Source organism: Esox lucius, chromosome 25 (genome assembly GCF_011004845.1).
Source record: "Esox lucius isolate fEsoLuc1 chromosome 25, fEsoLuc1.pri, whole genome shotgun sequence".
Taxonomy (NCBI): Eukaryota; Metazoa; Chordata; class Actinopteri; order Esociformes; family Esocidae; genus Esox; species Esox lucius.
In genome coordinates, this window is record NC_047593.1 from 13,184,639 (window position 1) to 13,212,028 (window position 27,390).

Genomic DNA, 27,390 nt, shown 5'->3' on the forward strand with positions numbered 1-27,390 from the left:
CCAAGCTGTTCAATCATCCACCAATAGAAACAGAATGAAGTCTGGCAGGCGGGCGCGCCCTCCCTTTGGTTGCTACTGATTGCACACGAAGGAAATGGAACCCTGCTCTCTGTCGGTTTGTGCCCACTCCGCAAATCTTACCATCGCATCAGCCCTGGGTTTGTTTACACGCAAAACAAGCCGTTTTTGATTGGAATACGATACGAAGATCCAGGTCGTACATTACTTTTCTACAAGAACATTCCACTGCACATTATGCCAAAGCGCATGGAGTAATTCGGCGACGATGGCTTCGTTGCGAATGGTCGCCAAACTCCGGGCTGGAGTTTTTGGATGTTTCGCCCACAAAACAATCTGGCCCCGGATTACATTAGTGCAGAAGGTAAAGTGAAACTACTTTGTTTGTTTATCATAAAGATAGTACGAGTGTTATTTTGTTGCAATACTTTCTAGATGGGACGGCCGAGCCGTTTATGTAAATATCCGAACAAACTCTAGATCCCTGAAGCTAGATGAATGTACTGTGGATAGCAGGAAGCAGATTTATAGTGCGTATTCAATAATGTTTTGTATTTTTCTTTACCATGTTTTCAATGTAGGTGGGTATACATTATTCTGCTTTACACGTGCTAAACAAGTACTCTGTCAAACAGGATCTAGAGTTATAGTCAACTTTAAACTGGGGAAATTGTTAGTGAAGTCTACATCATTATTTCTCACGCATGGGATGTCCAGGGCGTCATGTGTGTACCTTTTAATTCTGTACCAACGAAGCTTTAGAGAGACAGAACGGACCAATAGGTTTCCAAAAACTGTTTCTGTCATTTCCTTAACTTGCACTGCTTGATTGGCTAGCTGACACTGCGGGGCCATGTTCAGCAGCAAAACGTTACAAATTCCACGCATGGAGTAGACATGCTGTTTAATTCGACATGTCAGGAGTGACATGTTTATTCTACGTAGCATAAAGACAGAGATTACAACATGGCCTAGCCATTTGCACCAGATCAACATGACTAGACTATGTTGTAATCTCTCGATTTCCACCCTCGTGGGACCCTTTACCTTCTCTGGCACGTTGTATGGTGGATCCCATGCATAATAAAAATAAAGGCACAGTGCTGTAATAACTCCGTCTGATTTATATGATTATCTTAACTAGAATGTCAAAAGCACAAAGAGTTATGGCACGATCACAACTAATGATTCATGTGCATTTTGCAGCCCCTATATCTACTGTAGGTGTTGGGGCAATAATGAAATTCATCTATGGTTAATTAAATGGCAGTGTGAATTATGTGCAACCTCATCCATGTGTGGGATTAATATAAGCGTGAGCGTGAGCTACTCAACAAATACTGTGTGTGAGAAGATTAATGGAGATGCATTACTGAAAAAGTGTTTGTTTGTGTGCTCGTGTGCGTTCACGTTTCACTGAAGTGGTGAGGACCGTACATTTTCACCAGTCCCCAATAGCAACATTTTTATTTCCAGCTCAGGGATTAAATTTAGACAAGCATTTACAGCCGGGTTAATGGTAAGGTTTAGGGTTCAGGTTAGGTTTAGGGTTAGGAAAGATTGGATTTTCACTGAGATTTTATTTTCAGAGTTCGAGATTCCTAACGCCCACGTTCCCAACTGGCTAGTAGATATTTTATCATTTCAGAAATTCAGCTGATGCTGTTATCCGGAGGGCGTAACAACCAGTTCTCAACAAAGAAGATTTAGGCTAAGTCTGTGCTATTAAAGAAAAACGAGCGCACCATTGTTTTGTTTTTGGTCACGGTAGGGGTTGGGCACGGCCTGGAGGTAGGATGCTCGGTAGGCAAACCCCACATTCTTGGAAGTTGATTGGGCATTTCAGCTAGAAGCCAGTGAATTGTGGAGACGCTAGGTAACATGGGAGAACACCAGGCAGACTACAGCGTTCTGTAGAACCCGCAGGACCCCTGTGACACGTGCACAGGGCCAGGCTAGCAGAGAGTGGCAGTAGTCCTGAAAGGATATGTTGAGCGTCTGAACCCGTGCCACTTCCTGCGCGAGGGAAGGTTGTACTCTGCCAGTGTTTTAATAATAATAATAAAATGTGTATCCAGTAACCCATAAATCGTAGTAAATGACGTTATATCAGGCAGATATAATGCTAGTTTAACATAAAAATAAAATATATATTGTCGACTGATATGTTTACCTTATTAAATCGCACGTTCTGCGATGTGACTATTGCAATGTCGATGCTGAAACGATATATCGTGCAGCCCTACGGGGTTATTGGGTTAAAGTTTATTATTATTTTAAACACGGTTCGTTGCTGCACGTAGTTGACATGCAGGCTCTGTTTGCGCGTGACGAAATGATGAGCGAGGAACAGGCAAAAAAGACTTTGGTTGCAAAAAGAAATGCATTGTCCATTATATGGAAATATTTCGGCTACAGACAGGATGATGTTGACCAAAAACAGGTAGTTTGTCGAGAGTGCCTTGCAATTGTTGCCACAACACGAGGCAACACGACCAATTTGTTCAATCATTTAAGGCAGCACCACAAATCTTTGTATGACGAGTGCAAAGCATCTCAATGCCCTCCAAAGAAATATTATATTTCGGATGAATTTGTCAGTCTTACACCATACGAGAAAGGTTCCAAACAACAGAGAGAAATCACGGATTCAATAACATTTCACGTCGCCAAAGATATGGTACCAATTAACATGGTTACCAAAGAGGGTTTTAAAAACATGATCTGTTTGCTTGACAAGCAGTATGTAATGCCAACACGCAACTAATTTTCTCTTGTTGCCATCCCAGAGCTGTACGAAAAATGCAAGGCACAGGTTGAAACAGAGTCACAAGTGGAATATTATACAGCAACAACAGACTTGTGGTCCAGCCAGACAACGGACATAAGTCTAAAAAGTCTGATAAAGTCTAATAAAGTACACTTTATTAAGGAGGACTTCCACCTGGCCGGAGAATCGGAGCAGCAGGGGCGGAATTGCATGCGCTTTACTGCACCGTTGTGACGAAAAGAGAGCTGAGCCGGAAGGCAAAGCTCTCGATATACCGGTCAATTGTCCTTCTTACCCTCACCTATGGTCATGAAGGCTGGGTCATGACCGAAAGAACAAGATCGCGAGTACAAGCGGCTGAAATGGGTTTTCTCAGAAGGGTGGCTGGCTTCTCCCTTAGGGATAGGGTGAGAAGCTCAGCCATCCGTGAGGAACTCGGAGTAGAGCCGCTGCTCCTTTGCGTCAAAAGGAGCCAGTTGAGGTGGTTCGGGCATCTGGTAAGGATGCCCCCAGGACGTCTCCCTAGGGAGGTGTTCCAGGCACGTCCAGCTGGGAGGAGACCTCGGGGTAGGCCCAGGACTAGGTGGAGAGATTATATTTCGACACTGGCCTGGGAACGCCTCGGGATCCCCCAGTCAGAGCTGGCAAATGTGGCTCGGGAAAGGGAAGTTTGGGGTCCCCTGCTGGAGCTGCTGCCCCCGCGACCCGATACGGATAAGCGGATGAAGATGAGAGAGAGAGATGAGATGACTTCCACCTGAAAAGTCGCTGTTTGTGACTTTTCTGGGGAAAAAACTGAATTTTTCCCTGAGGATATACGAGTGAGAACATTGCAACAGGGATGAGAGAAGCTTTAGCTGATTGGGGCCTAGATGAGTTGTCTAGTCTGTATAACAACAGACAATGCCATGAACATGGTGAAGGCTGCCGCCCTGAACAAGTGGACCAGATTGTTTGGCAAGTGGACTCATATCAGAATGCCAAACAAGATGGGGTTCCAGACAGAAGATGATCAGCAGGATACTAGAGCAGCAGAAGGCTATAACTCAGGTCCTGTCTGAGGACAGGAAGACACGGCATCTAATTCTAACCTGGCAAGATATGGATGTCTTGGAATCTGCCACTGGGCCCACTGCTAGAGTTCACAGATGGCACTCTCAGGAGAAGACTATGTTAGTGTCTCATATGTGAAGACAGTTTTTCACCTCTTCAACACTTCAATGCTGCTAATACAAGAGGGAGACACAGACTTGACCAAGACCTTGAAAACTGAGAAGTACTACACTACACTACATCAACGAGAATTCAAGCTGCGAGCAGCGTTTCAGGGGGCCAAGCAGGGCACAGGAAGCATCTCACTGCATGCTCTAACCAGAGAAATGTTTTGCTATTTAAAAATGCCAAATGCCACTAGTAGTCAGGATGTCCAATCAAAGGAGAGGAAATCAAAACATAACAAAAAGACCTTGAAACCAGAAATTCTCCTAAACATATGAGAATCATGGTATTACAGAGTGCCCCCAAGCCCCACATGCTCAAGTTTGAGTGAACAATGTATACATGCTTAAAGTCAAGTTATTATATTTGAATATGATTTACTATATTATTCTACAATAGTGAGAAAGAAATGTATTTATTTTACTAGGTACCCTGTTTAGAAAGAAACCAGATTTTATACAGTTGAAAGGTTTAATTTAATCTGGCATGATGATCAACACTGTTTTCCTTTGGCACTGTTGCTGTGTTGATATTTGTTATTCATGTTAAGTTCATTGGTATTTATTAGTTAGGTTTTGCTTTTATTATTTGTTTTATAAACACTATTTTGTTTTTGTAAACCACTCAGGATTGGTGTATAAATGTGTATATATATTGCATATCATTTGTGTTAGGATTTTATTTCCTGTTCATTGGACCCTGCCTTGCTGCTTCAGACTGCGTTCTGCCGATTCAAGTTTGCAGTAGTAGGCCATAGACTAAGCGTGAATGTGGGGCTAGCCCCTCTCTCACAATGCAATGTACATTGTATGTGTGAAAATATGAACATGCATGCTCAGAATGTTAGTGTGATCAATGTAGATCACACAGATTTGATGCCAAGTGGGGCTGACAGCCGGTAGCCCCACTACAGCGTAATTTTGTATTTCAGACCTGATTGGCTGTCTGGTGCCAACATTAGTAGGTAAGAAGAGCGAGGAGGGTAGATTGTCTTAGCTAGCTTGTTAGCTTCACAAACGCTAGATAACTTGAGCACGTGGTTGGAAATCCTTAATTTCCTTAAAGTCAAGCGACTTGGTGCCCATCAGCCAAGGGATATTATCATCACTCAAACTGCTAGTAAAAGTAACCGTGGGTTTAACATGGAGTGGTTTTTGAAGAAAAAGTGGATAACAGTTAGCATACAAAAGAAGGCACTCTTCTGTTTTCCATGTCTGCTATTTGGTGGAGATGGTATTTGGTCGAGGACGGGTTCAAAGATTTGAAACATCTTTCTGAGAGGATTGCAAAACATGAGAGCAGTGGGTGTCATCTGGACAATGCTGTGAAACAGGGCTTACTTGGAAGGGTAAATGTCACAGCCCAAGTTGACTCCCTGAATCCTGGAATATTCAGATGCATTTTCAAGACTGTGTGAGGGCGATTCGAGACTTCAGAGGCACTATGACGCACAGCCCATCTTCAAAGGGACATCTAGCACTGTACAAAACAAACTGTTAGACTGTATGTATGAAGTGTACAGGGAGGGGATAGCCAAGCAAGTGGAAGACATAATTTGTTGCCGTACAGGCAGATGAGACAACTGATGTTTCCTGTAAATCACAAATGGTGGTTGTGTTGCGATACATGTTGCCTGACAATACAGTGACAGAGAGGTTTTTGGAGTTTGTGGAAGTCAAAGATAAAACTGGACTCGGCCTCTCTAATTGCATCAATGGTGTGCTGGAACCACTGAAGTTGGGAGAAAAGCTGTAATGAGTGGTAACGTCCGAGGGGAACAGACACTAGTGAAAGAGAGAGCCACATGCTCAGTTTGTTCACTGCTATGCTCACCAGCTGAACCTGACCTTGCAGCAACTTTGTTCAGCAAGGATGAGCATCCTGAAGGTGTTTTTTGCAGATTTAATGGCTTTTGCCACCTTTTTCTCTGGCGCTCCAAAGCGTGTTGTGGCACTTGCGGCACACAGAGACACATTCCAAGGCCTCCTGCTGTACGATGGAGCTTTAAAAGTAGAACTGTCAATAAGTTTGGGAAAACCGTGCTGCGATGCTCCTGTGTATGGAGGACATACGCACACAACCAGGATGGGATGAGGCCACCATAAGTGAGGCATACGGCCTATCAGAAAAACTCTGGGACAGAGCCTTTCTGCAGCTACTGGATTTTTTTCTTCTTCCTTATGCTAGAAGTTTGTTTTATACAACACTCTGCAAAAACTGATAATCGATGCACCTGGGATTAGCGGCGCACTCACCCGTTCTGAACTTGGTTGCATTCCTAATTTAGGTTTGTAAATGTGATAATTTTACATGTGTGTGAGAGAGAAGGAGAGCAATTACACAAGAAGGTCTCTCTCTCCCCAGTATGTGTACTACAACACCTGGTAGAAGCAAGCTACTCTGTCGTAATGTGTTTTGTGGAGCCACGCTGTTTGTTGTTAAATAAACACATCAGTAGCAAGAGGGAGTTTTGTAGCTTTACTGGTATGTATCCTATATTTTGAAATGGTTTGCGCCCCACCAATTTTGTTACATATAAAAATGCCACTGATCATTCTAGAATAATTAATTATTCTCAAATAGAGCTTCTCAAGTAATCTGGTGAAGACATCCTGTATTTTTTCATATCGTAATATACATCGCAGAAAAACAAAACATCGCATTGTCAGTTATTTCCAGTATCGTGCAACCCCACCCTGAGGTACAGGTCTTTCACACCATTTGTCTGGAGGTAAATGAGCGTCGGCAGCAACCGATCTACAAAATCCCACCAATCCCTCAGCACTAAAACCCTATGAATTGTAGATTTTACTGTCACATCCCATCCCAGGCTCTAGGTATTAGTGGATAAGTCTATTCACACACAGTAGATGACGCTGGCTGCCTCTCACTATTCCTATTCTGTTCTCCTGGGCTGCGTTCTGAATCACATCCTATTCCCTATTTGGTGTCCTACCTTTGACCATAAGCGGTGCCCTAAATGGGTGAGCGGGCCATTTGGGATGAAGGCCTTTAATAAAGGAGTTGCCGGATGGGAATATGTATGGATGACACTGACATGTCATTTGCTGAATTAGTTCCCTATGGACTGTGAAGGCCAGGTTGGGATGAATCAGGCCTAGTTCATTTTCTGGTTTCCATTCCCAGTTCTGTTACTTGGGGGCTGTTCAGGAAGCCATTTGTCAAAGGCTGAAGTTCTCCAAGGCCTGTACCGGCCGAAGGTATTGCGGTTGGTGGTGCAGAAGTGAACAAAACAACAGTGGTCGGATTGAGCGAATAGTGGCCAGACACGTTGCTGGTGTAGTACTGAAGAAATAAAAAATGGTAGCAGTGTAGAAAAAGGTTGGATGCTACAACTGATGAGTTCTGACAGGTTTATTGGGACGTGAATCTGTGATGTTAGGCTGGTTTGTTCCAGCAGCTGTTCATTCACTGGAAAGACCAGTGTGCTCCTTCCAAATAATGCTTGACAACAGCCTGAATTGGTTGTTAGCGCACAGTTTCAACTAGAAATGTTGCCAGAAGATGTTTTTTCCAGCTAAATTGGAACAAATGCCACCACCAGTTGGGTTTTAGTTTCAATATATAAAGCCCAAATGGGATCAGAAAATGTAATGTTTGTAATAAAAGCTTGCAGAAATTGCGTGTCATTGGAAAGCTAGCAGAAGATATGCTTGCCCATTATATTTATCTAAAATGTCCTTAATGCAGGTTCCTGGCGCTTAAAATTGCTGTTGTATTTCACGTCTTATAATAAAGTAAAACTACATTAAAGTGCCATTTATTGCTTTTGCAAAAAAAAAAAACTCCCAGCTTTAAATATTAGTTTTTTGTGTTGGCCAAGCATACTGTCCACTGTCTGTCAGCTGGCGTGAAAGGAGAGTCAACCGGTTGTCCCTGACCTCCCTGACCGGGACAGTTAACCCAGGTCGTTGCCACAAATGACAATGTGTTCTCAATCTTACTCCACTGGACAAACAACGCTAAAAAGGTGATTCAACAAGTTCCTCCCCCCCAAACCACATCTTCCCATTGCCTCAGGGTGAACAATAGGCTGTGGTCAGGGAGCAGAAATGTGGGCCTGCAGTGATATGCAATATGCAAACACTTTCAAATGACTGCTTATATAATGGCTACTTTTATCCGGCTGAGGCCATGACAAAGGACTGAGTAGAGATTCAGCCCTCAGGCCTAAGCCCTGCACACAGGCAATACGCATGGGTAGAATAGCGACGGATGCGTAGCGGCAGAGAGCTATTGTTAGCGTGGCTCCCCAGTCGGCCTGTTAATCTACAACTGTAGTGAAATATGAACCGTGTCACTGAAGACACCACGCTGTAGTGTTGGGTGGGGGATGTGCTGACAGATGGGAAGATGGGGGGGGGGGGGGGGGGTTAGGCGTAAGCGAGGATGGCATAACAATACCGACAGGACGCATTTCATGTCCAAAAAAAAAAAAGCACTTGAAATTGAGGGATGGAGACAAAGAAAGACAGCGAGAGGGACGGGAAGAAAGAGACTGAGGGAGAGACAGAAAGGAAGGACAGATGGGAGGGAGAGACAGAAACAGAGACGAACCAAGAGAGGCAGAGAGAGACCAACAGAAAGAGAGGCAAAGAGCGACAGACAGACGAGAGAGCCTGACAGAGGCAGAGAGAGAGAGCCTGACAGAGGCAGAGGGAGAGAGCCTGACAGAGGCAGGGAGAGAGAGCCTGACAGAGGCAGGGAGAGAGAGCCTGACAGAGGCAGAGAGAGAGAGCCTGACAGAGGCAGAGAGAGAGAGCCTGACAGAGGCAGGGAGAGAGAGCCTGACAGAGGCAGAGGGAGAGAGCCTGACAGAGGCAGGGAGAGAGAGCCTGACAGAGGCAGGGAGAGAGAGCCTGACAGAGGCAGGGAGAGAGAGCCTGACAGAGGCAGAGAGAGAGAGCCTGACAGAGGCAGGGAGAGAGAGCCTGACAGAGGCAGGGAGAGAGAGCCTGACAGAGGCAGAGAGAGAGAGCCTGACAGAGGCAGAGAGAGAGAGCCTGACAGAGGCAGAGAGAGAGCCTGACAGAGGCAGAGAGAGAGAGCCTGACAGAGGCAGAGAGAGAGAGCCTGACAGAGGCAGAGAGAGAGAGCCTGACAGAGGCAGGGAGAGAGAGCCTGACAGAGGCAGGGAGAGAGAGCCTGACAGAGGCAGGGAGAGAGAGCCTGACAGAGGCAGGGAGAGAGAGCCTGACAGAGGCAGAGTCCGGGGTTCCACCTTAATGATGGCCCACAGGGCCAGGGCCAATAAGACCTAACGTTGGGCCAATAGACTGACTGCCTCCGTGTTGGCCAGTGCTTGAAGTTCATAGTATCGTGTTAAAACATTTGCTTGTCATCTCTGTCACTCTTCCCGTTTACATTTTTGCTTTTTCTCGCATTTAAATGTATCCTCCCCGTCACCCGGTGTGGGACAGTACCGGTGTCGTCTTTTTGACCAATAATATTCAATGGCTCCTCTGTTTTGACCAATCACAGGTCATAGTGCATTCTGCAGCAGGACCCAAACATGGCATCGTATGAGGCAAAGCAAACGCGATCAATATGGTTTACGTTGAAAGAACAGGTTCCATTTGTTGAAAACAACAATGGCAAGAGACTCATGGTACTGCCTGTGACGTCGTGCGTTCCCGACAAAAGACGATAAGACGGAGTCATGTTTCAAAGGAACAAACAACTACCTGAAAACGGTATGTCATGTGTATTGTGGCCGAACTGGCTTTTGCCAGCCCTGCGGCTGATGATCATGAACATCTCCCGGCTCCGAATGAATGAGGTGGCGCGTAGCCAACTTGGAAAAAGTCATCATGGCCGCCTACCATGTTGTCATGAGGGAGGAACCATTCACGGACTTCGTCCATGACTTCGTCCGTCAATACGGATAGAGCTCTGTTTCCCAATCCCTAGCACTCACACACCTTATTCAAATTAAAGACGTGATGGCAGGTTGATTATGTCAATCAATTGTGTGAGTGGTAGGGCAACATTTGAAACAGGTGTGTGAGTGTTTGGCAAAAACAAAAACGTGCACCCCTTTGGGTTCCCAGAACAAGGATTGGGAAATCGTGGGATAGCGGAACAATACGGACATGGATTGTGGACAGTAAGAGTCATATTAACTACAAATGCCTACAAGCTTACACAAGCTCACACAAGGTGCCAGTCAACCAACTGGTGCTAGTACTGTATAGCGCCATATTTATGTAGCCATAAATATATTAATCAATTATTTTATTATCATGTTTTTATGTAACATATAAGCAAGTATCTCCATGAAAAGATGATGACATGTGTAGTAATATTTTGCTAACTATTTATTAAAAAGTAATGATGATTGCATCATATTTTAGTAAACAGCAATTGCTTGTATCAGCTCTCATGTCTCACATCAGATGCAAAACTGTGGTATAAATCAATAATCTGATTATTTCATATTTACATACAATATTTCTGTACAATACAATTGTATTGTTTAGTTTTTAATTTCAGTTCGGGCCACTAAAATTACAGTCCGGGCCGCAGTATTTTAGACCAAGTTGCCTGTGAGGGCCAGTGAGAAAGTAAGTTAGCGTTGGACCCGGGGCAGAGAGAGAGCGAGCCTGACAGAGAAGCCAAACAGGCCCAAGTACCAAACCTCCAGCTGTTGGCATGTTAAATTCGCATTGTTTTGTGTTCCTTGAAAAAATGCTAACAAGCATTCCCTCCTTCCCTCCTTCCCACAGTTGAAGAGTACCTATGATAAAATGTACAGACCTCTACATGCTTTGTAACACTAGGAAACACTGCAAAGTCGGCAGTGTGTCAAATACTTGTTCACCCCACTGTACATCATACAAAGGTTTGAACCCCCAAAGACGGGTTTTCAACCCCCGTGCTTAACCAACTGAGCCACATGGGAGCTGTGCCCTTATCTGGGTTGAACCAAAGTCTCTCTGGTCTCACAACGTCAGATGGAAAACAGCCTTGAGAGGCTGCAATCACACACACCACAATGACGCATGAGTCACAATGACACACGAGGCATAAATAACCAGGGGGTTGCCGTTTACAAACACTCAATGCAGAAACGTCTGTGTCGCAGGAGACAACGCGGCTTCATGGACTATTTTCCTTTCCACATCAGGACGTTATCCTCTAAAATCCTCTTTAAAACTTCGTTCCTGATTTGGACTCTAACTCTGGCCTTTGCAGTGTTAGACCAGGAACGTGCGCGTTAGGGGTCGTGTTCAGTAGGTGTCTAATGTTCGAAAAAGCAGTGAGCCTGGGCTTGTGTATTCTGTCGTAGTTCCCTATTTAACAAGACCTTGACAGAGGGCAACCCTTCAGGGTCTAGACATTGGGGGAGTGACTCCTGTAATTCCCTCCAATCACTGGTGTAGATGGACAACAGCTCTTTTTCTGCGTCCTGTCAGGAGCAGACTGTGTGTGTGTGTGTGTGTGTGTGTGTGTTGGGGTGGTGACGATGCATTTACCATGACAACCAGATGACGTTTCTATCAGATTGTCTCTTTGGGCCAATGCCGCCCCCCACCTCACCCCAGGACAGTCCTGCGTTCGCTACAATATCACCCCAACCAGATGCTTCGTGGTGTTAGTCCGACATGTGACTTTGAAAGCCTAACTTCCTCTTCCTCTGTGGCCAACAGGGAGACATGGTGCGGCGGGGACCATGTCGGGGTATTTGAATATTCACAGTGCCACTAATCGGGGGAATATAATGACATGTAGTTAAGGAACGACCCAGCAGATATTCCCACGGATGACCGCAGTAGATGGTTAATGGTGGTGAAGGGAAATGCCTGCAGGGATCAAAGTACACAAACTATAAATCAGGCTTGTGGCCTGTGGCTGTGTCTTTCTTGGAAGGATCATTGAAGGCGGTCGTGCTTGGCAGGTCCAGGGTCAGCCACACGGCCTTCGTACTGAAGAGAGCGGAGACTGTCACATGACGTTCATATAAAGGCAATCCTCTCCCTTTTCTTTGCCAGACTCATCCACCCACATCACCCAAAGAATGGCTTATGGCCTAACCAGGTTATTGTGATTTTTTTTTTAAATTTTCCCCCTCAAAGATTTCAGTTTGTTTTTCAATTGAATTGTTCACGTTATAGGTCACATTAAAGGTGGAAAAAGTTCCGTCATGATTTATCTTTGTCTCATTCTTTTACATCACAAGAACCTGCAATTTTAACAGGGGTGTGTAGACTTTTCATATCCACTGTATCTCCACTCCCTGCCTACCGGACGTGAGGCTCAGTTGGTGTGCGTGGAACAGGGCTGCTTGCAGCTTGGCTAAACAAAAAGAAAATCTGTACCATTCCTTCTGCGGCAGTCAGTAATGTCTAGCCACTTGACAAAGCGCCCACTTGACCTTGTTCCATGATCTCCAAACTCTTCTTGCGTTCCTTAGTTCCCTCACTGACTCATCGCAAAGCTACTCTTCCTCTCAGGCAAAAGGCCCTTCCACTCGAAGACCTTTCCAATACAGTTAGCAAGTCCAAACAACATTAAAAAAAAATTTGGTCTTTTCCCAAACCTAAACTGCTGAAAACCTAATGAAAAATGACTAGTACAGTAGGACAGGGAGATGTTGTCTTCAAGGACATAATGTTTAGGAATTACCCGCTGGGCTGAGGAACAGTAGATTCGCATTGATAAATCTAATGGAATTTATCACCTGGAGAATGCGGGGATTGTAATCAATAACTTTTAATGTACTGTACAAACAACCTGTTTTTATTATTATTTTGGCCTATTTATACAGTTGGCTAGTAATGTCACGGATGTAAACAAAAGGTTGCTTCTGTCCTTGATTTTGACCCAGAGCCCCAGGGGACCAACTATGGGTTGGGTCACAAAGTGGGCCCTGGGTACATTCGAGTTGGCCGATTATGACAATACATGGAGAATTTCACGCCATTTGAGGATAACTGGGACACAAATGGTCACCCCTTACACGGGTTGCTGACACACTGCAGATTTAAATTGTCAGATTGCAGAAAGAAAGCGAGGCATGGCAGCGGGCGGGCAAGGGCAGGAAGCTCTAATTATGGAGTATTCAGGGCCAATTATACAGACGGGCAGACAAATAAACATGCGGGGAAGATTTAAAGGGGCCATATGTACGATTCTTACTGCACTGGTATCATTAATACAAGCATAAAATACCACCACTCTCAAGGCATTGCTCAAGGCACAAATCTCAAGGCACGGCTTTTCTACAGTAAATGTTTCAAGTTAATGTTTCAAATATTTCTTTCTGAAAAATTGTACAGTGAGGAAATTGGCAGAAAAATGAATTTGGAATTAGTTCGGTTTAGGCCTGCATATTGTGAGCAGACGTGAATTAAATGCCACTTAACACATTACAGCCTGTGTTAGTGGAGTGTAACCCCCTCTTCAGAGGTGTTAAAACTGTCACCCTGAATGCCCTTAAGTCACAACTGTCAGATACAGTTTATACTGATCTTCTGACACTTAGTTGAATGGTTGGTTGGCGCTCTGGCTAAATCTGCTGCATCACATCCTGTGTTTCTCTCAGTCAGTAAGCCAGCTAGCATTATACCTCCTGTTCTGCCTCGTGTCCGGTTTATCAGTCGATTAGCTAGCATCCTGCCTTGTGTCCTGTCTATCAGTCGATTAGCTAGCATCCTGCCTCATGTCCTGTCTATCAGTAGGTTAGCTAGCATCCTGCCTCATGTCCTGTCTATCTGCAGGATAGCTAGCATCCTGCCTCATGTCCTGTCTATCTGCAGGATAGCTAGCATCCTGCCTCATGTCCTGTCTGTCTGCAGGATAGCTAGCATCCTGCCTCATGTCCTGTCTGTCTGCAGGATAGCTAGCATCCTGCCTCATGTCCTGTCTATCTGCAGGATAGCTAGCATCCTGCCTCATGTCCTGTCTGTCTGCAGGATAGCTAGCATCCTGCCTGGCCTGTGTCATTATGATCCAGGGGAAACAGTCTCCTCAGTCATCACTGTGTTCCTGGTGTGACAGATGGTAGAGATGACCAGCCTTGGTCCCTGGTCTCCTTCTCCATTACATTATAGAAATAGACTGAGATGGGGAGGGGGCAGGATGTTTTTAAAGAACAGGTGGAAAGAGGTCCTTAGAGTCTTTTGGGGTTTTAAATGACGATACCGTTAGCTGTGTGTGTGTGTGTGTGTGTGTGTGTGTGTGGGTTAGGTCTTACTGAACGAATGGGGACCAAATGTCCCAATGAGTATAGTAAAACCAGAAAAAATTTACCTCATTAGGACCTTTTGCCGGTCCCCGTGAGGCAAAAGTCAATTTCCGGCTCAGGGTTTAGGTTTAGGGTCAAACTTACAATTGATTTTATAGTTAGAATTGGGGTTTCTTTAAGGTCCAGGCGTTGTTGGTTAAGTTTAGGGTTAAGGTAAGGCATTACATCTAGGTAAAGTTTAGGCATAAATGTTACTTTATTGAGGTTAAGGTTAGGTTTAGGGTTAGGTTAAGGTTAGGTTAAGGTTAGGGTAAGGGTTAGGGTAAGGGTTAGGGTTAGGGTTAGGTTTAGGGTTAAGTTTAGGGCAAGGGAACATGCAATTTCTATTTTCTGGTCCCCATGAGGGTAGCTGTACAAACTTGTGTGTGTGTGTGTGTGTGTGTGTGTGTGTGTGTGTGTGTGTGTGTGTGTGTGTGTGTGTATGTGTGTGTGTCAATGGGATTATTTACCCAGTATTCGGCTTCTTTGGCCAAAAACCTGGTTGCCTCTGACGGGAGGCTAAAATGTCCTGAAGTGGATGTTAAGTCCCTGACCCAACGCTCACACAACTTTTAAAATGTTGGTCGACCCACAGCCTATATTGACCCACTGCCACTGTAAAGAAATGCTGCTTGGTGGGCAGCTCTTCCCAGAGGAGTGTGATCCATTATATAAACATGAAGAAACACCGCCATATTATAGTTCAGCCTTTTCAAATGGCCTTCCTACTCAGGGCTTTAACTTTTATATATATTATTTTTTCTTTATTATGCACTTTGGTAACTATGACCAACAATAGTATACCTATCACTTAAGAAAATAAATATAATTACAAATGTGACACTTGTTATTGGTCGATGATCGATTGTTTCAATTACGCCATCATAGCCGTGTGACCTGTCATCTCCATCCAGATGATTGGCCAAACATCAGCTGTGTGAAACGCACTGAGACACCGTTACCGGCTACAGGAAAGATCCGAGGAGGTAAATGAATGCTCTGTGAAATGTCAAGGAGCCGCAGGGCCTTAATTAATAAAGCATCACAGTAATCGTAGGAATGCTGACCTAATATCAGTCCACCCCCTGACCACGTAAACGTATTAATTATGCTCCAAAAACGACAAACTGACTGAGTCTACTCTACGGCTCTGATCATTATTTATGGGCCTAGCAGTTTCTTTTATAATAACCTGAACTTTTTGCTGTCTTATAGAGCACGTCTGGCGCTCGTGGTCTTTTAACTTCATTTAGTAGATAAAAGACAGACTCCGCTATTTCTATTACCGGGGAGTCAAAAAGTCACGTTGGGTGTGTCTCTGTTAGGAATGGACCGTTTTCCTGCAAGCCTTTGTGAACCATGCTGCCATATTGCAGATACTTCGATGAATTGGTCTGCAAAAACGTTGACATTGGAGATCATGGAGAGCGGGCAAAATTAAAAAAAAATGACAAATGTTCACATCTTCCCGTGACACACATTTTTACGCCGTGCGCTTTTCTGCAGCGCTACCCATTGTCCGACAGTTAGAATACGCCTCCTATTACTCAAGGAAGGAAGGAAGCCAACGTGCGAGATAAGTGCTTGTCATCTTCTGTCTGTTTCTGTCATTGTGACGGGCAGGCCGCCAGGAACCCAATATGTAGTTACATACATACATACATACATACATACATACATATATATATACATACATACATACATACATACATACATACATACATACATACATACATACATACATATATATATTTATATTTATAAATGGTGTTAGGAAACTCGGTTCACTCGGTCCATCCTAGCCAAATATCTTACGCCTACCTGGTGTCCAGTATTCCCATACTGCTGATTCACTCTGAATTTCAACTAAGACTTCCATGATGCAGCTTGCCTCCAGATGCTGCAGTGTCTTGTGTTGGGAAGCAACCGCATTAAAGAATTATTCAGAACAGTTAACTGGTCCAAACAGAAAAGGTGTGTGCGCATGTATGTATGCGATTCACAAGGGTTGTGGTGCATTAATTATATAAAGTACATATGCAATAATTCAGACCAGTATAATCTGTTGGTATTAGCATTTTAACTGTGCATGCTCCAGTTTTTCGCTTTCCCTCTTTGTCCCCTGAAGCATGCAGAACCCTTGGGAGAGCTGTCAGGGGGCGGCCTTGACAAGCCCTTTACATGGGCTTCTCTTCCCTCCCTATCTCTGCGTGCTCTCCTCCATCCTGTCTTCACATATTTCCTCTTGTTTGTGTTTCGGCTCCATCTCTCATTCCCTCTCTTTCTTTCTTTCTCCCTCTCTATCTATCTATCTATCTATCTATCAATGTATTTATTTCTTCTCTCACCTTAACTTTCTCTCTACCTGTCCCCCATCGCCTCCCGTTTCCCTCCCCCTCTCATTCTGCCTCTCTCCCTCTATCACTCCCTCTCCCGTTCCAACCCCACCCGTCTAAGCTTCTTTCTCGTTCTCCCTCTGCTTCCGTTCCACTTGTCATCGCCACCCTCTATAACTCTTTTCCTCTGCCTTCATTATTCTTCATGTTCTCAGTGTCTCTCTCCCCCTCCCCCTCACTCACCCCTTCCCTTCCTCCCCCCACCCCCACACCCTTGCCGCTTAAGGATGGAGAGTGTTGTAGAAGGGAAGAGGCATGACAAATGCCTGGATCTAAATCACGTGCATGGTAGAGTGTTGTAGAAGGGAAGAGGCATGACAAATGCCTGGATCTAAATCACATTCATGGTAGAGTGCAGCTGGAGTTCAGTCATGAGCCAGTAACCTGGTTTCTCCGTCCCGGCATCCCTCCGTGTTTTTTTTATTCTTCCTGCCTCGTCCCGGGGGAACTGTTCATTACACAGGAATCGTTTATCAGGTTTCCCTCCAGGTTCGTGTCCCGCTGCCCCCATTAACCTAACTCATCCACTGTCACTCTGCCACAGGTCAGTCGGGGCTTTTGTTTGTTTGGTGCTTAACTACAAAGCAATTCAACGACCTAGGCACTCCTGGGACCGGTTTTCCAAAAGGTTACTTATCCAAGAGGATAAAATCCATAAAAACTGTGAGCAGATCATACCCATGTATATTCTTTCTGTTTGTCGACATTAAAAAATAATACTTATATATAAAACCTGTAGATTTTAAAAAGGGTTTCTATGGATTTGGCAGAGGGCTGAGTGGATGCAAAGAGACACTCATGTTGGTCCATGCTATTGGTGTGTAAGCACTGAATTCAAGATCAAGTCAATAAAACCCTAGCCCACACAGAACACCAAGCTGTCCATTTAAAATCTGAAACTCTCTAGGTGGGTTGGAGCAGCACGCCAATGGCCTTAACCATGCCTTGTCATTAACTGTCTGGCTACCTTACAAACATGCATTTCAGGTCTACATGAGGGCCTGGGAAGGGAGTAGCTGTATGTCTTGGGATGTTGATGGAAGTGGGTTATTAAAACTCAGTACCGAGGCTTATTAAAACTGAGAGCTCCAGTGCACGCCTCAAGGAGCTCAGCCTGTAACAGAAGCCGAACTGCCTGGGTTCAGTCTTGCCTGACTGGTGGATAGACAGCTGCCACTGGAGAACTGAACAAGCCTGCCTGTCTGACTGTCACCCAGTTCCCTGTGATATCCCCTGATCAACGCTGGCCCGTTTTGGCCAAGGAGGAGAGGAGCATTTGCCAGTACGCCGCAGTGCACCGACTCACTGCAAACTGTATATTTAGCCTGGGATTTCAGACTGATGCCTTGTTGAAGTGGAGCTTATCCTACTGGGAACCGTATGCAAGTAATGAGTTCAGGAGTGATCGCTTCTCAGCATTTTGCAGTGCCCACCCCAATCCGCTGTGGGGTAGAACGTGTCCCATGTTATTTTCGGTTTTGAGATGAGATTTTTATGGAGTCCAATTGTGTTAAGGTCAGCAGAGGCCGGGGCTCTGTGGCTGTAATTGCCACCGCACAGACCAGTCATATTGAGTACATCACCTGAGGCACCAAGACACAGGGAAGTGTCAGCTCATATCCGATGAAGCACAGCTGATGATTGTGGAGAGGTCATTCGTTTTTTTAAATTAATTTGGCCCGTATTGTATTGACGGCTGAAGGAGTCTCTGCTGTTCTGACGTGGCGGTGAAACAAGCCTTTGGTTTGATTCGCTGTTTCTGATTATCCAACATGAAGGAACAGGATCCCTCTGCTGCCGAGTAGCGTCAGGGGCATTGCTGCATCCCTTCATGCCTGTGTTAAAGTCTTCATCACACTTACTGCAGGATAATGCACCACATCGCAAAGCACGTGCTGTCCTGTCACTGAGCCCCTCCCTACCTTGAGGGCAGCGCTCCAACAGTACATTATTTCCCCGAGCCCTTTGTCCTGTAACCTTTGGTCTCTTGACTTTCCTGTCCCACATAGTGAAAGCAGCTTCTCCTTCTAGCCAGAATATGAGATTTCCGGCTTGAAACCTTTCTTTTTAGGAGTATCTGAAGTGTTTCTGTGTTGTATCGTGCCTAAGAACAGCCTTTAGCCATAATCCACACCCCCATTCTGGCTTAGATGCTGAAGTATACCGTAGGACTTACAGATAAATGAATGAAGATAAAATGCTTCAGACTCCCGACTGACGCTCAGAACCTTATCATTGCGCCCTCTATATTAGCAGTGTCAGCGTGTTGTATAAATAACACACACACACACCTTTACAGTGCCCAAATGTGTTTGCAGTTCCCGTCTCCAACAATGCACACAAAGCATTTTCCTGATGAAAGCCATAACAGCAATATTTTTCTATGGAAGTGAGTGCTTGGCTTAATGCACTTTAATCAAGCGGTGAGTAAGCCGATGCTCTTAAATCCATCTTGAGGGATTGGCAGTCTGTTTATGCTGTTTATTGACTGTGGTCGATACGGCTTTGGCGAATTTAACTCCAATAGTTCACGGAGACCAATTTAAGTGGCCAGAGTGTTCTTATTAATCCAGTAATTCAATTGGTATGCCCCTCCTCCGAAACATCCCTTCACTGTTTTGAATTCTGTCCTTTATGCTTACGCATGCCTTCCGGTTAATGGACCCTGCCCAACTCTAGGCCTGGCTGTCTTCCTGTCTGCTTCTAACATCTGAGGGGAAGCACAGGCTCGAAAACAGTCCAGAGATGCTTGCCCCGAGTCAGCTAGTTTCACAGAAGCGGTGTAATTAAATATGTCTTCTGGACTCGGGCAATCAGCACCGCAGTAAGAGCCATTTCACCAGGATGTAATTGGGGCTGTAGGGGAAAAACTCTGTGTCCTTCACAGTCAAGACGTATTATTAATTTGAAATCCCTACGGGTTACAGTAGTGACGTGTCACTTCTTGTGGTTATTACTCAGTTGTAAGGTCCCAGCACTGTTTCGCCCTCCGGATGAAACCACATTTGTTATCCCCTTTTCTTTCCGGACCGCTGACATCCCATGTCCTTTTCTGTGTCGGGCCTTGGACCAAGAGCCTGTGGACGTGGATGACTCCAGGCCTCTTTTAATGTGATATTGATTGGCTGGCAGCCCAGGCAGCAGGCTGGAGGGTTTAAGAATGTCACTTCTGTTGTCTCAGACCCACCGAACCAAGACCCTTCAATGATTTGATATTCTACATGAACAGGAATCCATTCAAACACTTCTAGGTCACTGCCTTGCTTTAAGCTTTGTGTGTACAAGGGGTAAAAGAAAGAAAACTAGTATCAACGTGGTACAGTTGCAACACTGTGACCAGGAGTTCAAATCCTTGTTGGGACATCCGGTCTAAACTTCTTGGTCGTGAGACCAATGTGATAAGAACAGCATCAGATGTGCTTCAGGAGACGCGCATCTCGTCATCAACCATCCCGAGTTCTCTGTCAGTGTCTTAAACCTTAATTGTGTTAGTGTAAAATTGGGGAGAAAAACGGGTTAAGAAAGAAAAGGGCAATTTGAAAATAGTGTGAACGTTTTCTGTCGGCAGGGTTTGCAAAACCTTTAAAGATTCTCTTCTAACCACACAGGGTCATTTCTATGATAATGTATTAGAGTGGGTATTGTTCTGTAGACTGCACATTATTCATTCAGCAGACCCATGCCCTGATTCTCTACTTACATGAAAATGAAACCCATTTATCTTCACCCTCCTTGGGCTCAAAATGTGATGCGTGGGGCAGATGTCTTTGTGTGAATGGATGCTTTGGAATATACTGTACGTCTGATGGAACACTAACTCTTGGGAGTTTAATTGAAGTGCTATACAAACTACCTCAGTTACACACATCAGTTTCTACATTCCTTTTCTGCTCCCTTTAATGCTTCCTGGGACAGTGCCAGTTAAGCATCTCCAACCATTAAACGGAAAAACCCAAAATGCACTACTGCTCGGCATCAGATTAGTGGACGAATCAGGTGAAACCATACTAGGGACCTTGAGAAGACAACCCAAGAGGCTTTCGGCACCGGTTTGATATTTTTTCTGGTAAAAGTCCCATTGGGTAGTTAGTTAATGTGTCCCCGTCAATAAATGGTTCACACAACCAGGTGATTGTGAAGACAGCTCTTCCCTGTTACGGGTCTGAAAAGATTTGGCCTGGGACTTCAAGCCCCTAAAAACATTAAATCAGCTCCACCGCCCTTAAGTCTAGTTAATACAGTTTTCTGTCTTTTAGTTTGTACTAACTTCTATCTGTAGGATATTAGCATTTACATATAGTGGCCACTTTTGTTAAGAATGATGAGAGCCCATAAGTAAACATGTCATAAGTCTAGATCTGGTGTTAATTAAGAATGTGACAAATGAAATTGTTTGATTTTCATTTCATCCCTTTTATTGATTTGGTGGGTCGTTTTTGTGTGGCCCGTTGGAAAATGGATGGTGTTTTTCTATTCAAAGTTGCAAGAGTTGCCTGTGTGAAGTTCTATAATTCGCTTATAAATGTTGAACATTTGACATGGTATTGTTAGCAGAATTGTCTGTTGGCTGTGGTGCATCACGGGATGGCTGTAATGTAATATTGTAGAAGTTAGTGACAGGAAACCTGTCTTTGTGTCTCAAACTTTATCCCAATGCAATCTGACACAATGGACTTTTGCAATGACCGGCTTCATTTCATATTATAATAGAGCCAGCATTAGGCTGAGGTGCCCTGGCAAAGTAAAGAGATGGCAAATACAAACTGACAGCATGCTGACATAAGAAATGTGGATCAGAAAGAACTTCAAATGTTTGTCTTTCTCTCTTTGGCAGTATGAAAGTTTGCCTAGGGAGGGGCTCTGTTATTCCTACAGATTAATTTCATTTGTACATTCTCCTCTGTAACTGGTTCTCTCATTTCAGAACCCAGCAAGTCATGTAGAGTGGAGCTGTCTCCCCCAAGTGGTCTTCTGCAGCACTCTAGCACCCCCCAATGGTACGATGTCTTCATTACAGCACACCTTTCTGAAGCTCTGGCCTGCTTTGGCTAACACACTGGCATGGTTTTATATGATCTTAAGCAAGCCTGTGATGCCTGGCTTTAAAATTTGAGGTTTTACTGGACTTTTTATATCACTATTAATAAATCCTTAGACCTGTATAAATGTAGATATTTGTACAAGCAATGTTTTAGTACAAGGACAACAGCTTCCTCTCATCCGTGTTTTTGTTCTGTGTTTGTGGTACAGATGTGTGGTTGCAGTATAAACATGGCCGACCGGTTCTGGCTGTTCCACTACCTTCCAGGCAGGAGAACTGTCTGTTCTTCCTTCGCCCTATGTTAATGACTGTAGGGGACCTCCTTCATGACCTACAGAGGGAAGACCCTGGAGTCACCTCTGCCTCTGTGCTTACCACCGGTAGGGAATACACACACACACACACACGTTTGTACAGCTACCCTCATGGGGACCATAAAATACAAATTCTCCCTAGCCCTAATCTTATCCCTAACTCTTACCCTAACCCTAATCTAACCCTAAACCTAACCCTAACCTTAACCTCAATAAAGTAACATTTATGCCTAAACTTTACCTAGATGTAATGCCTAACCTTAAACTTAACCTACAATGCCTGGACCTTAAAGAAACCCCAATTCTAACTATAAAATCAATTGTAAGTTTGACCCTAAACCCTGAGCCGGAAATTGACTTTTGCCTCACGGGGACCGGCAAAAGGTCCCAATGAGTCAAATTGTTTCTGGTTTTACTATACTCATTGAGACATTTAGTCCCCATGAGTTCAGTAAGACCTAACCCACACAAACACACAGACACACACACACAGACAACACGAACACACTCTTCTGGCCTGGAATATTTGGAAAGCTTTTAGGAAGCTTTTGAAAAGAGACAACTTTCCTCAACTAAGTTGCTTCAGTGAATCGGAAAATACAGGGCCGGAGTGGGGCCACTTTTCAATGTAATTGAATATATTCTGAGTGATGAGTGTGCAGGGGCTTGGTGAGTCTCTCAGAAGTGGAGCGTGGGATACAGAGTTTTCTCAGTATTTTCTCTAGGGACTGTACTTTTCTTCAGCCTTTATTCTGTCATGTTTGTTAAGAATGAGGCTCCTGTTTACTTTTGCAACTGTTTATTTTGTAGCCTCTAATAAATGATATTACACACAAAATGTGCTTGAACATACAATGCACACTAAATACTTCATATAGAGGGGCTGTTTCTTAAGAATGTAATTTGGAAAAAGCCTGGTCCATGTAGCAATCAAAGGAGGAGCCTGTTTCCAAAATTAAGACCTCCCTCTTGCCCACCTCCCTGTGGCTTTGACCCAGATCCGCAGTATCCCTCTGCTTATTAGGCATTTTAGAAAACTAATGGCCAGTCTGAGGTCAGTCCAGAACAGTGAGTTTCCCCTGCAGTCTGAGGTCAGTCCAGAACAGTGAGTTTCCCCTGCAGTCTGAGGTCAGTCCAGAACAGTGAGTTTCCCCTGCAGTCTGAGGTCAGTCCAGAACAGTGAGTTTCCCCTGCAGTCTGAGGTCAGTCCAGAACAGTGAGTTTCCCCTGCAGTCTGAGGTCACTCTGCGTCTGTCTGACACTCAGAGTGATTTAGCTCAGGTCTGACTGAAACCTTCAGGACCACACAGGTGTTCCTGCCAACTGCATCAGAGGAGGTCACTGGCACATTGTGTATGAATGTCCTCTCTCCCCTTTACAGAAGGAGCACGGATAGCCCACAGCACCTCCATAGATACTCTACTGCACAAAGACTTCCAGCTCCTCATCAATAGTGCTGTCTACACCATTCACTCCCCTGAAAAAGGTAATGTAATAAAAACATTATATATATAGTGGGGAGAACAAGTATTTGATACACTGCCGATTCTGCAGGTTTTCTGATTTTGCTGTTTTTCTTTTCATAGGTACACTTGAAAAGAAATCCAGAAATCACATTGTTTGATTTTTAAATAATTAATTTGCATTTTATTGCATGATATAAGTATTTGATCACCTACCAACCAGTAAGAATTCCGGCTCCCACAGACCTGTTAGTTTTTCTTTAAGAAGCCCTCCTGTTCTCGACTCATTACCTGTATTAACTGCACCTGTTTGAACTCGTTACCTGTATAAAAGACCCCTGTCCACACACTCAATCAAACAGACTCCAACCTCTCCACAATGGCCAAGACCAGAGAGATGTGTAAGGACATCAGGGATAAAATTGTAGACCTGCACAAGGTTGGGATGGGCTACAGGACAATAGGCAAGCAGCTTGGTGAGAAGGCAACAACTGTTGGCAAAAATTATTAGAAAATGGAAGAAGTTCAAGATGACGGTCAATCTCTCTCGGCCTGGGGCTCCATGCAAGATCTCACCTCGTGGGGCATCAATGATCATGAGGAAGGTGAGGGATCAGCCCAGAACTACAGGCAGGACCTGGTCAATGACCTGAAGAGAGCTGGGACCACAGTCTCAAAGAAAACCATTAGTAACACACTACACCGTCATGGATTAAAATCCTGCAGCGCACGCAAGGTCCCCCTGCTCAAGCCAACGCATGTCTAGGCCCGCCTGAAGTTTGCCAATGACCATCTGGATGATCCAGAGGAGGAATGGGAGAAGGTCATGTGGTCTGATGAGACAAAAATAGAGCTTTTTGGTCTCAACTCCACTCGCCGTGTTTGGAGGAAGAAGGATGCACCATCCCAACTGTGAAGCATGGAGGTGGAAACATCATACTTTGGGGATGCTTTTCTGCAAAGGGGACAGGACGAGTGCACTGTATTGAGGGGAGGATGGATGGGGCCATGTATCGCTCAGTAAGAGCATTGAAGATGGGTCGTGGCTGAGTCTTCCAGTATGACAACGACCAGAAACACACAGCCAGGGCAACTAAGGAGTGGCTCCGTAAGAAGCATCTCAAGGTCCTGAAGTGGCCTAGCCAGTCTCCAGACCTGAACCCAATTGAAAATCTTTGGAGGGAGCTGAAAGTCTGTATTGCCCAGCGACAGCCCCGAAACCTGAAGGATCTGGAGAGGGTTTGTTTGGAGGAGTGGGTAAAAATCCCTGCTGCAGTGTGTGCAAACCTGGTCAAGAACAACAGGAAACGTATGATCTCTGTTATTGCAAAAAAAGGTTTCTGTACCAAATATTAAGTTCTGCTTTTCTGATGTATCAAATACTTATGTCATGCAATAAAATGCAAATTAATTACTTAAAAATCATACAATGTGATTTTCTGGATCACTCACAGTTGAAGTGTACCTATGATAGAAATGACAGACTTCTACATGCTTTGTAAGTGGGGAAAACCTGCAAAATTAGCAGTGTATCAAATACTTGTTCTCCCCACTGTATAATCATTAAAAACCTTAGCAATGTCAGGCTCAAGTCTGGGGTGAAATCGGCAGACAAGTGATGCGTTTCCAAAGTTACATCGTTTTTTAATGAACTGCCGATTCGACTGAAGTCCACCTGTGTTTTGTGTCCATTCCAGAGGCGACTGGTGATCATGTGATTAACGTGGAGGATATGAAGAACATGGTACATCTGCTCCACACTGCCCTACACCTGCCAGAACACCACCTGCAGAAGGAGAGAGAGCTGCTGGAGAGAATGGACTGCCTCAAACAGGAGCTCTCACCTCTGGAACAGGTGAGATTAGGATCGAACGGAGCCTGGTCATAGACACGCGACGCCGTGGAAAGATAGACGGTCAGAGAAGAGATTTTGTGGGTCTGAACATCTCCTTCTCCACTTCTCTTAATGCATTTCAATTAGAGGTATTCATTTCACTTCAGTTTTTTCCTCAACCTGAAGCTGTCACACTTAATATCCAAGGTGAACGTGTACCGTCACCAACCTCTGTTTCATACCCGATGCAGATGAAGGGCCAGCTGGTGCGCAGCGCGGAGTTCCACTCCTCCAGGACCCTGTGGACCGGTCTGGCCCTGTTGTCTGTGCAGGGAGGGGCCCTGGCCTGGCTCACCTGGTGGGTGTATTCCTGGGACGTCATGGAGCCGGTTACATACTTCCTTACCTACTCCACCAGCATTGGGGTCTTTGCTTACTACGTCCTGACCAAACAGGTACTGGAGAAGTCGTTGGTATCAGCGCTAGTGTTTGAGACACTGGAAGAAGAGCATTGGTTTAGGTGCCCCCAATTCACAAGGTTGCTAAGAACATTCTTGTTTACGACAGACAACAGGGTTTTTCCCTTGCCTGCTTGGGGATTAGAACCTGAAGCATGTTGTTCACTGGCCCAACCATCTAGACCACTAAGCCACACTGCTGCCCCTTTTTCACACTGACAACCTGGGAACAATTAAAGTCAACTTTCCTTTTAACAGAAGGGAAACTGGGTTTTTGTTAGCGTGGTAATTAAAACCTCTAGACCACCCTTCATTTTAGTGCCATCCTTCCCTGGCTTTTTACAGCATGTTATCTAGCCTAAATTGTTGCAGATTTGTTGTTGTAGATCGCTATCAAAAATATAATCGACCCCCATGATTCTTTGAAGCCCTAAATTGGATTAGGACCCCCGACTTAACTACCGGAGCAGTCAGAGCCATTATGTGAATGTAGATGACTTTATGCCTCTTTAAACTATAACGAACCACAATGCACTGCATTTAATAAAAATGCAGGTGATGTATCCTTAATAGAAAAATGTTAATGTGTTTACCCTCTTGTGGCTGCATGGTGTATAGTATTGCACCCTATGGACAAGGCACCCTCTGGTGGCTTCAGAATGCATGAGAGATTGGCTGTGTTTCACTGGAAAACCGCAATGTATTTTAGGTAAACTGTCTGACTGACAAACATTACAATCAAGACTAGACATTGACAGCTCTCATGCACTCGCGCTTTTTGTAATATGTATAAAGTGTGCTACATCCAAATGGTTGGTCCCATACAGATAAGCGTATCCTCAAATTCAAGCTAGCAGTCTGAACTTTTACCACATCTGTAGTCATTGTATAATTACAGAGCCGACAAAAACCATGGAGTTCACCACGTAGATGATTTGCATATAGTTATTCAAACCTCAGTCATTCTAAGCTGAAGTGATACACCCCAGTTAGGGACTACACCTTTGTGTTCTTGTTTTGTCATGTAGGACTACATCTATCCCGATGCCAAAGACAGACAGTTCCTGCATTACTTCCACAAAGGTGCCAAGAGGGAGCGCTTTGATGTGCAGAAATACAATGATCTGAGAGAGGAGTTGGCTTTGGTAGGTGACATTACATGTATTTACTTGTTCAATGCTCTGCAGAATTTAAAGGTTACTGCTTATTAAACTTGTAACTCTTAAAAATAGGCCCAGTTACTGACTTATCTACCAGATTTTGCCTATCACAATGCAGGACGAGAGCTCCTAAAAACTGGCCCTGATGGTGTCTGTCTGTGCGTCTCTGTCATTTTTACTTTAGGTTGAGGAAGATTTGAGACGTCTGAGGAATCCAACCCAACTTCAGCTCCCTGTAGAACAGATCCAGCCCAAGCCATAGTGTTACGCAACCCTTTAATCAGTGTCAATCTAGAGGACTGGTGGACATCCGCACATAATTTCTTCCCTTTTGTTTTGATAATGGTGCCTTTTTCTTACTAATCCCGCAGATCCTTTGCATTTGTTCAGATTGTTCGCAATCTCTGAAGTGACACTACAGGAGTAGTGTGGAATAACAAATATATAAATAAATATAATTAGAAGCATTTTA

The 27,390-nt window shown here is 44.5% G+C and overlaps 1 protein-coding gene across 1 annotated transcript; it reads left to right on the forward strand.

The window, feature by feature from the left end:
- On the forward strand, window positions 1–27,388 carry LOC105020988 (mitochondrial calcium uniporter dominant negative subunit beta). Its single transcript, XM_029118380.2, has 8 exons — window positions 1–382; window positions 21,573–21,645; window positions 21,899–22,069; window positions 23,385–23,489; window positions 25,164–25,321; window positions 25,552–25,755; window positions 26,787–26,903; window positions 27,103–27,388. The coding sequence occupies exons 1-8, from the start codon at window positions 287–289 to the stop codon at window positions 27,178–27,180; spliced, it is 1,002 nt and encodes a 333-aa protein (XP_028974213.2). The 5' UTR covers window positions 1–286; the 3' UTR covers window positions 27,181–27,388.
- Window positions 27,389–27,390: the final 2 nt, after the last annotated feature.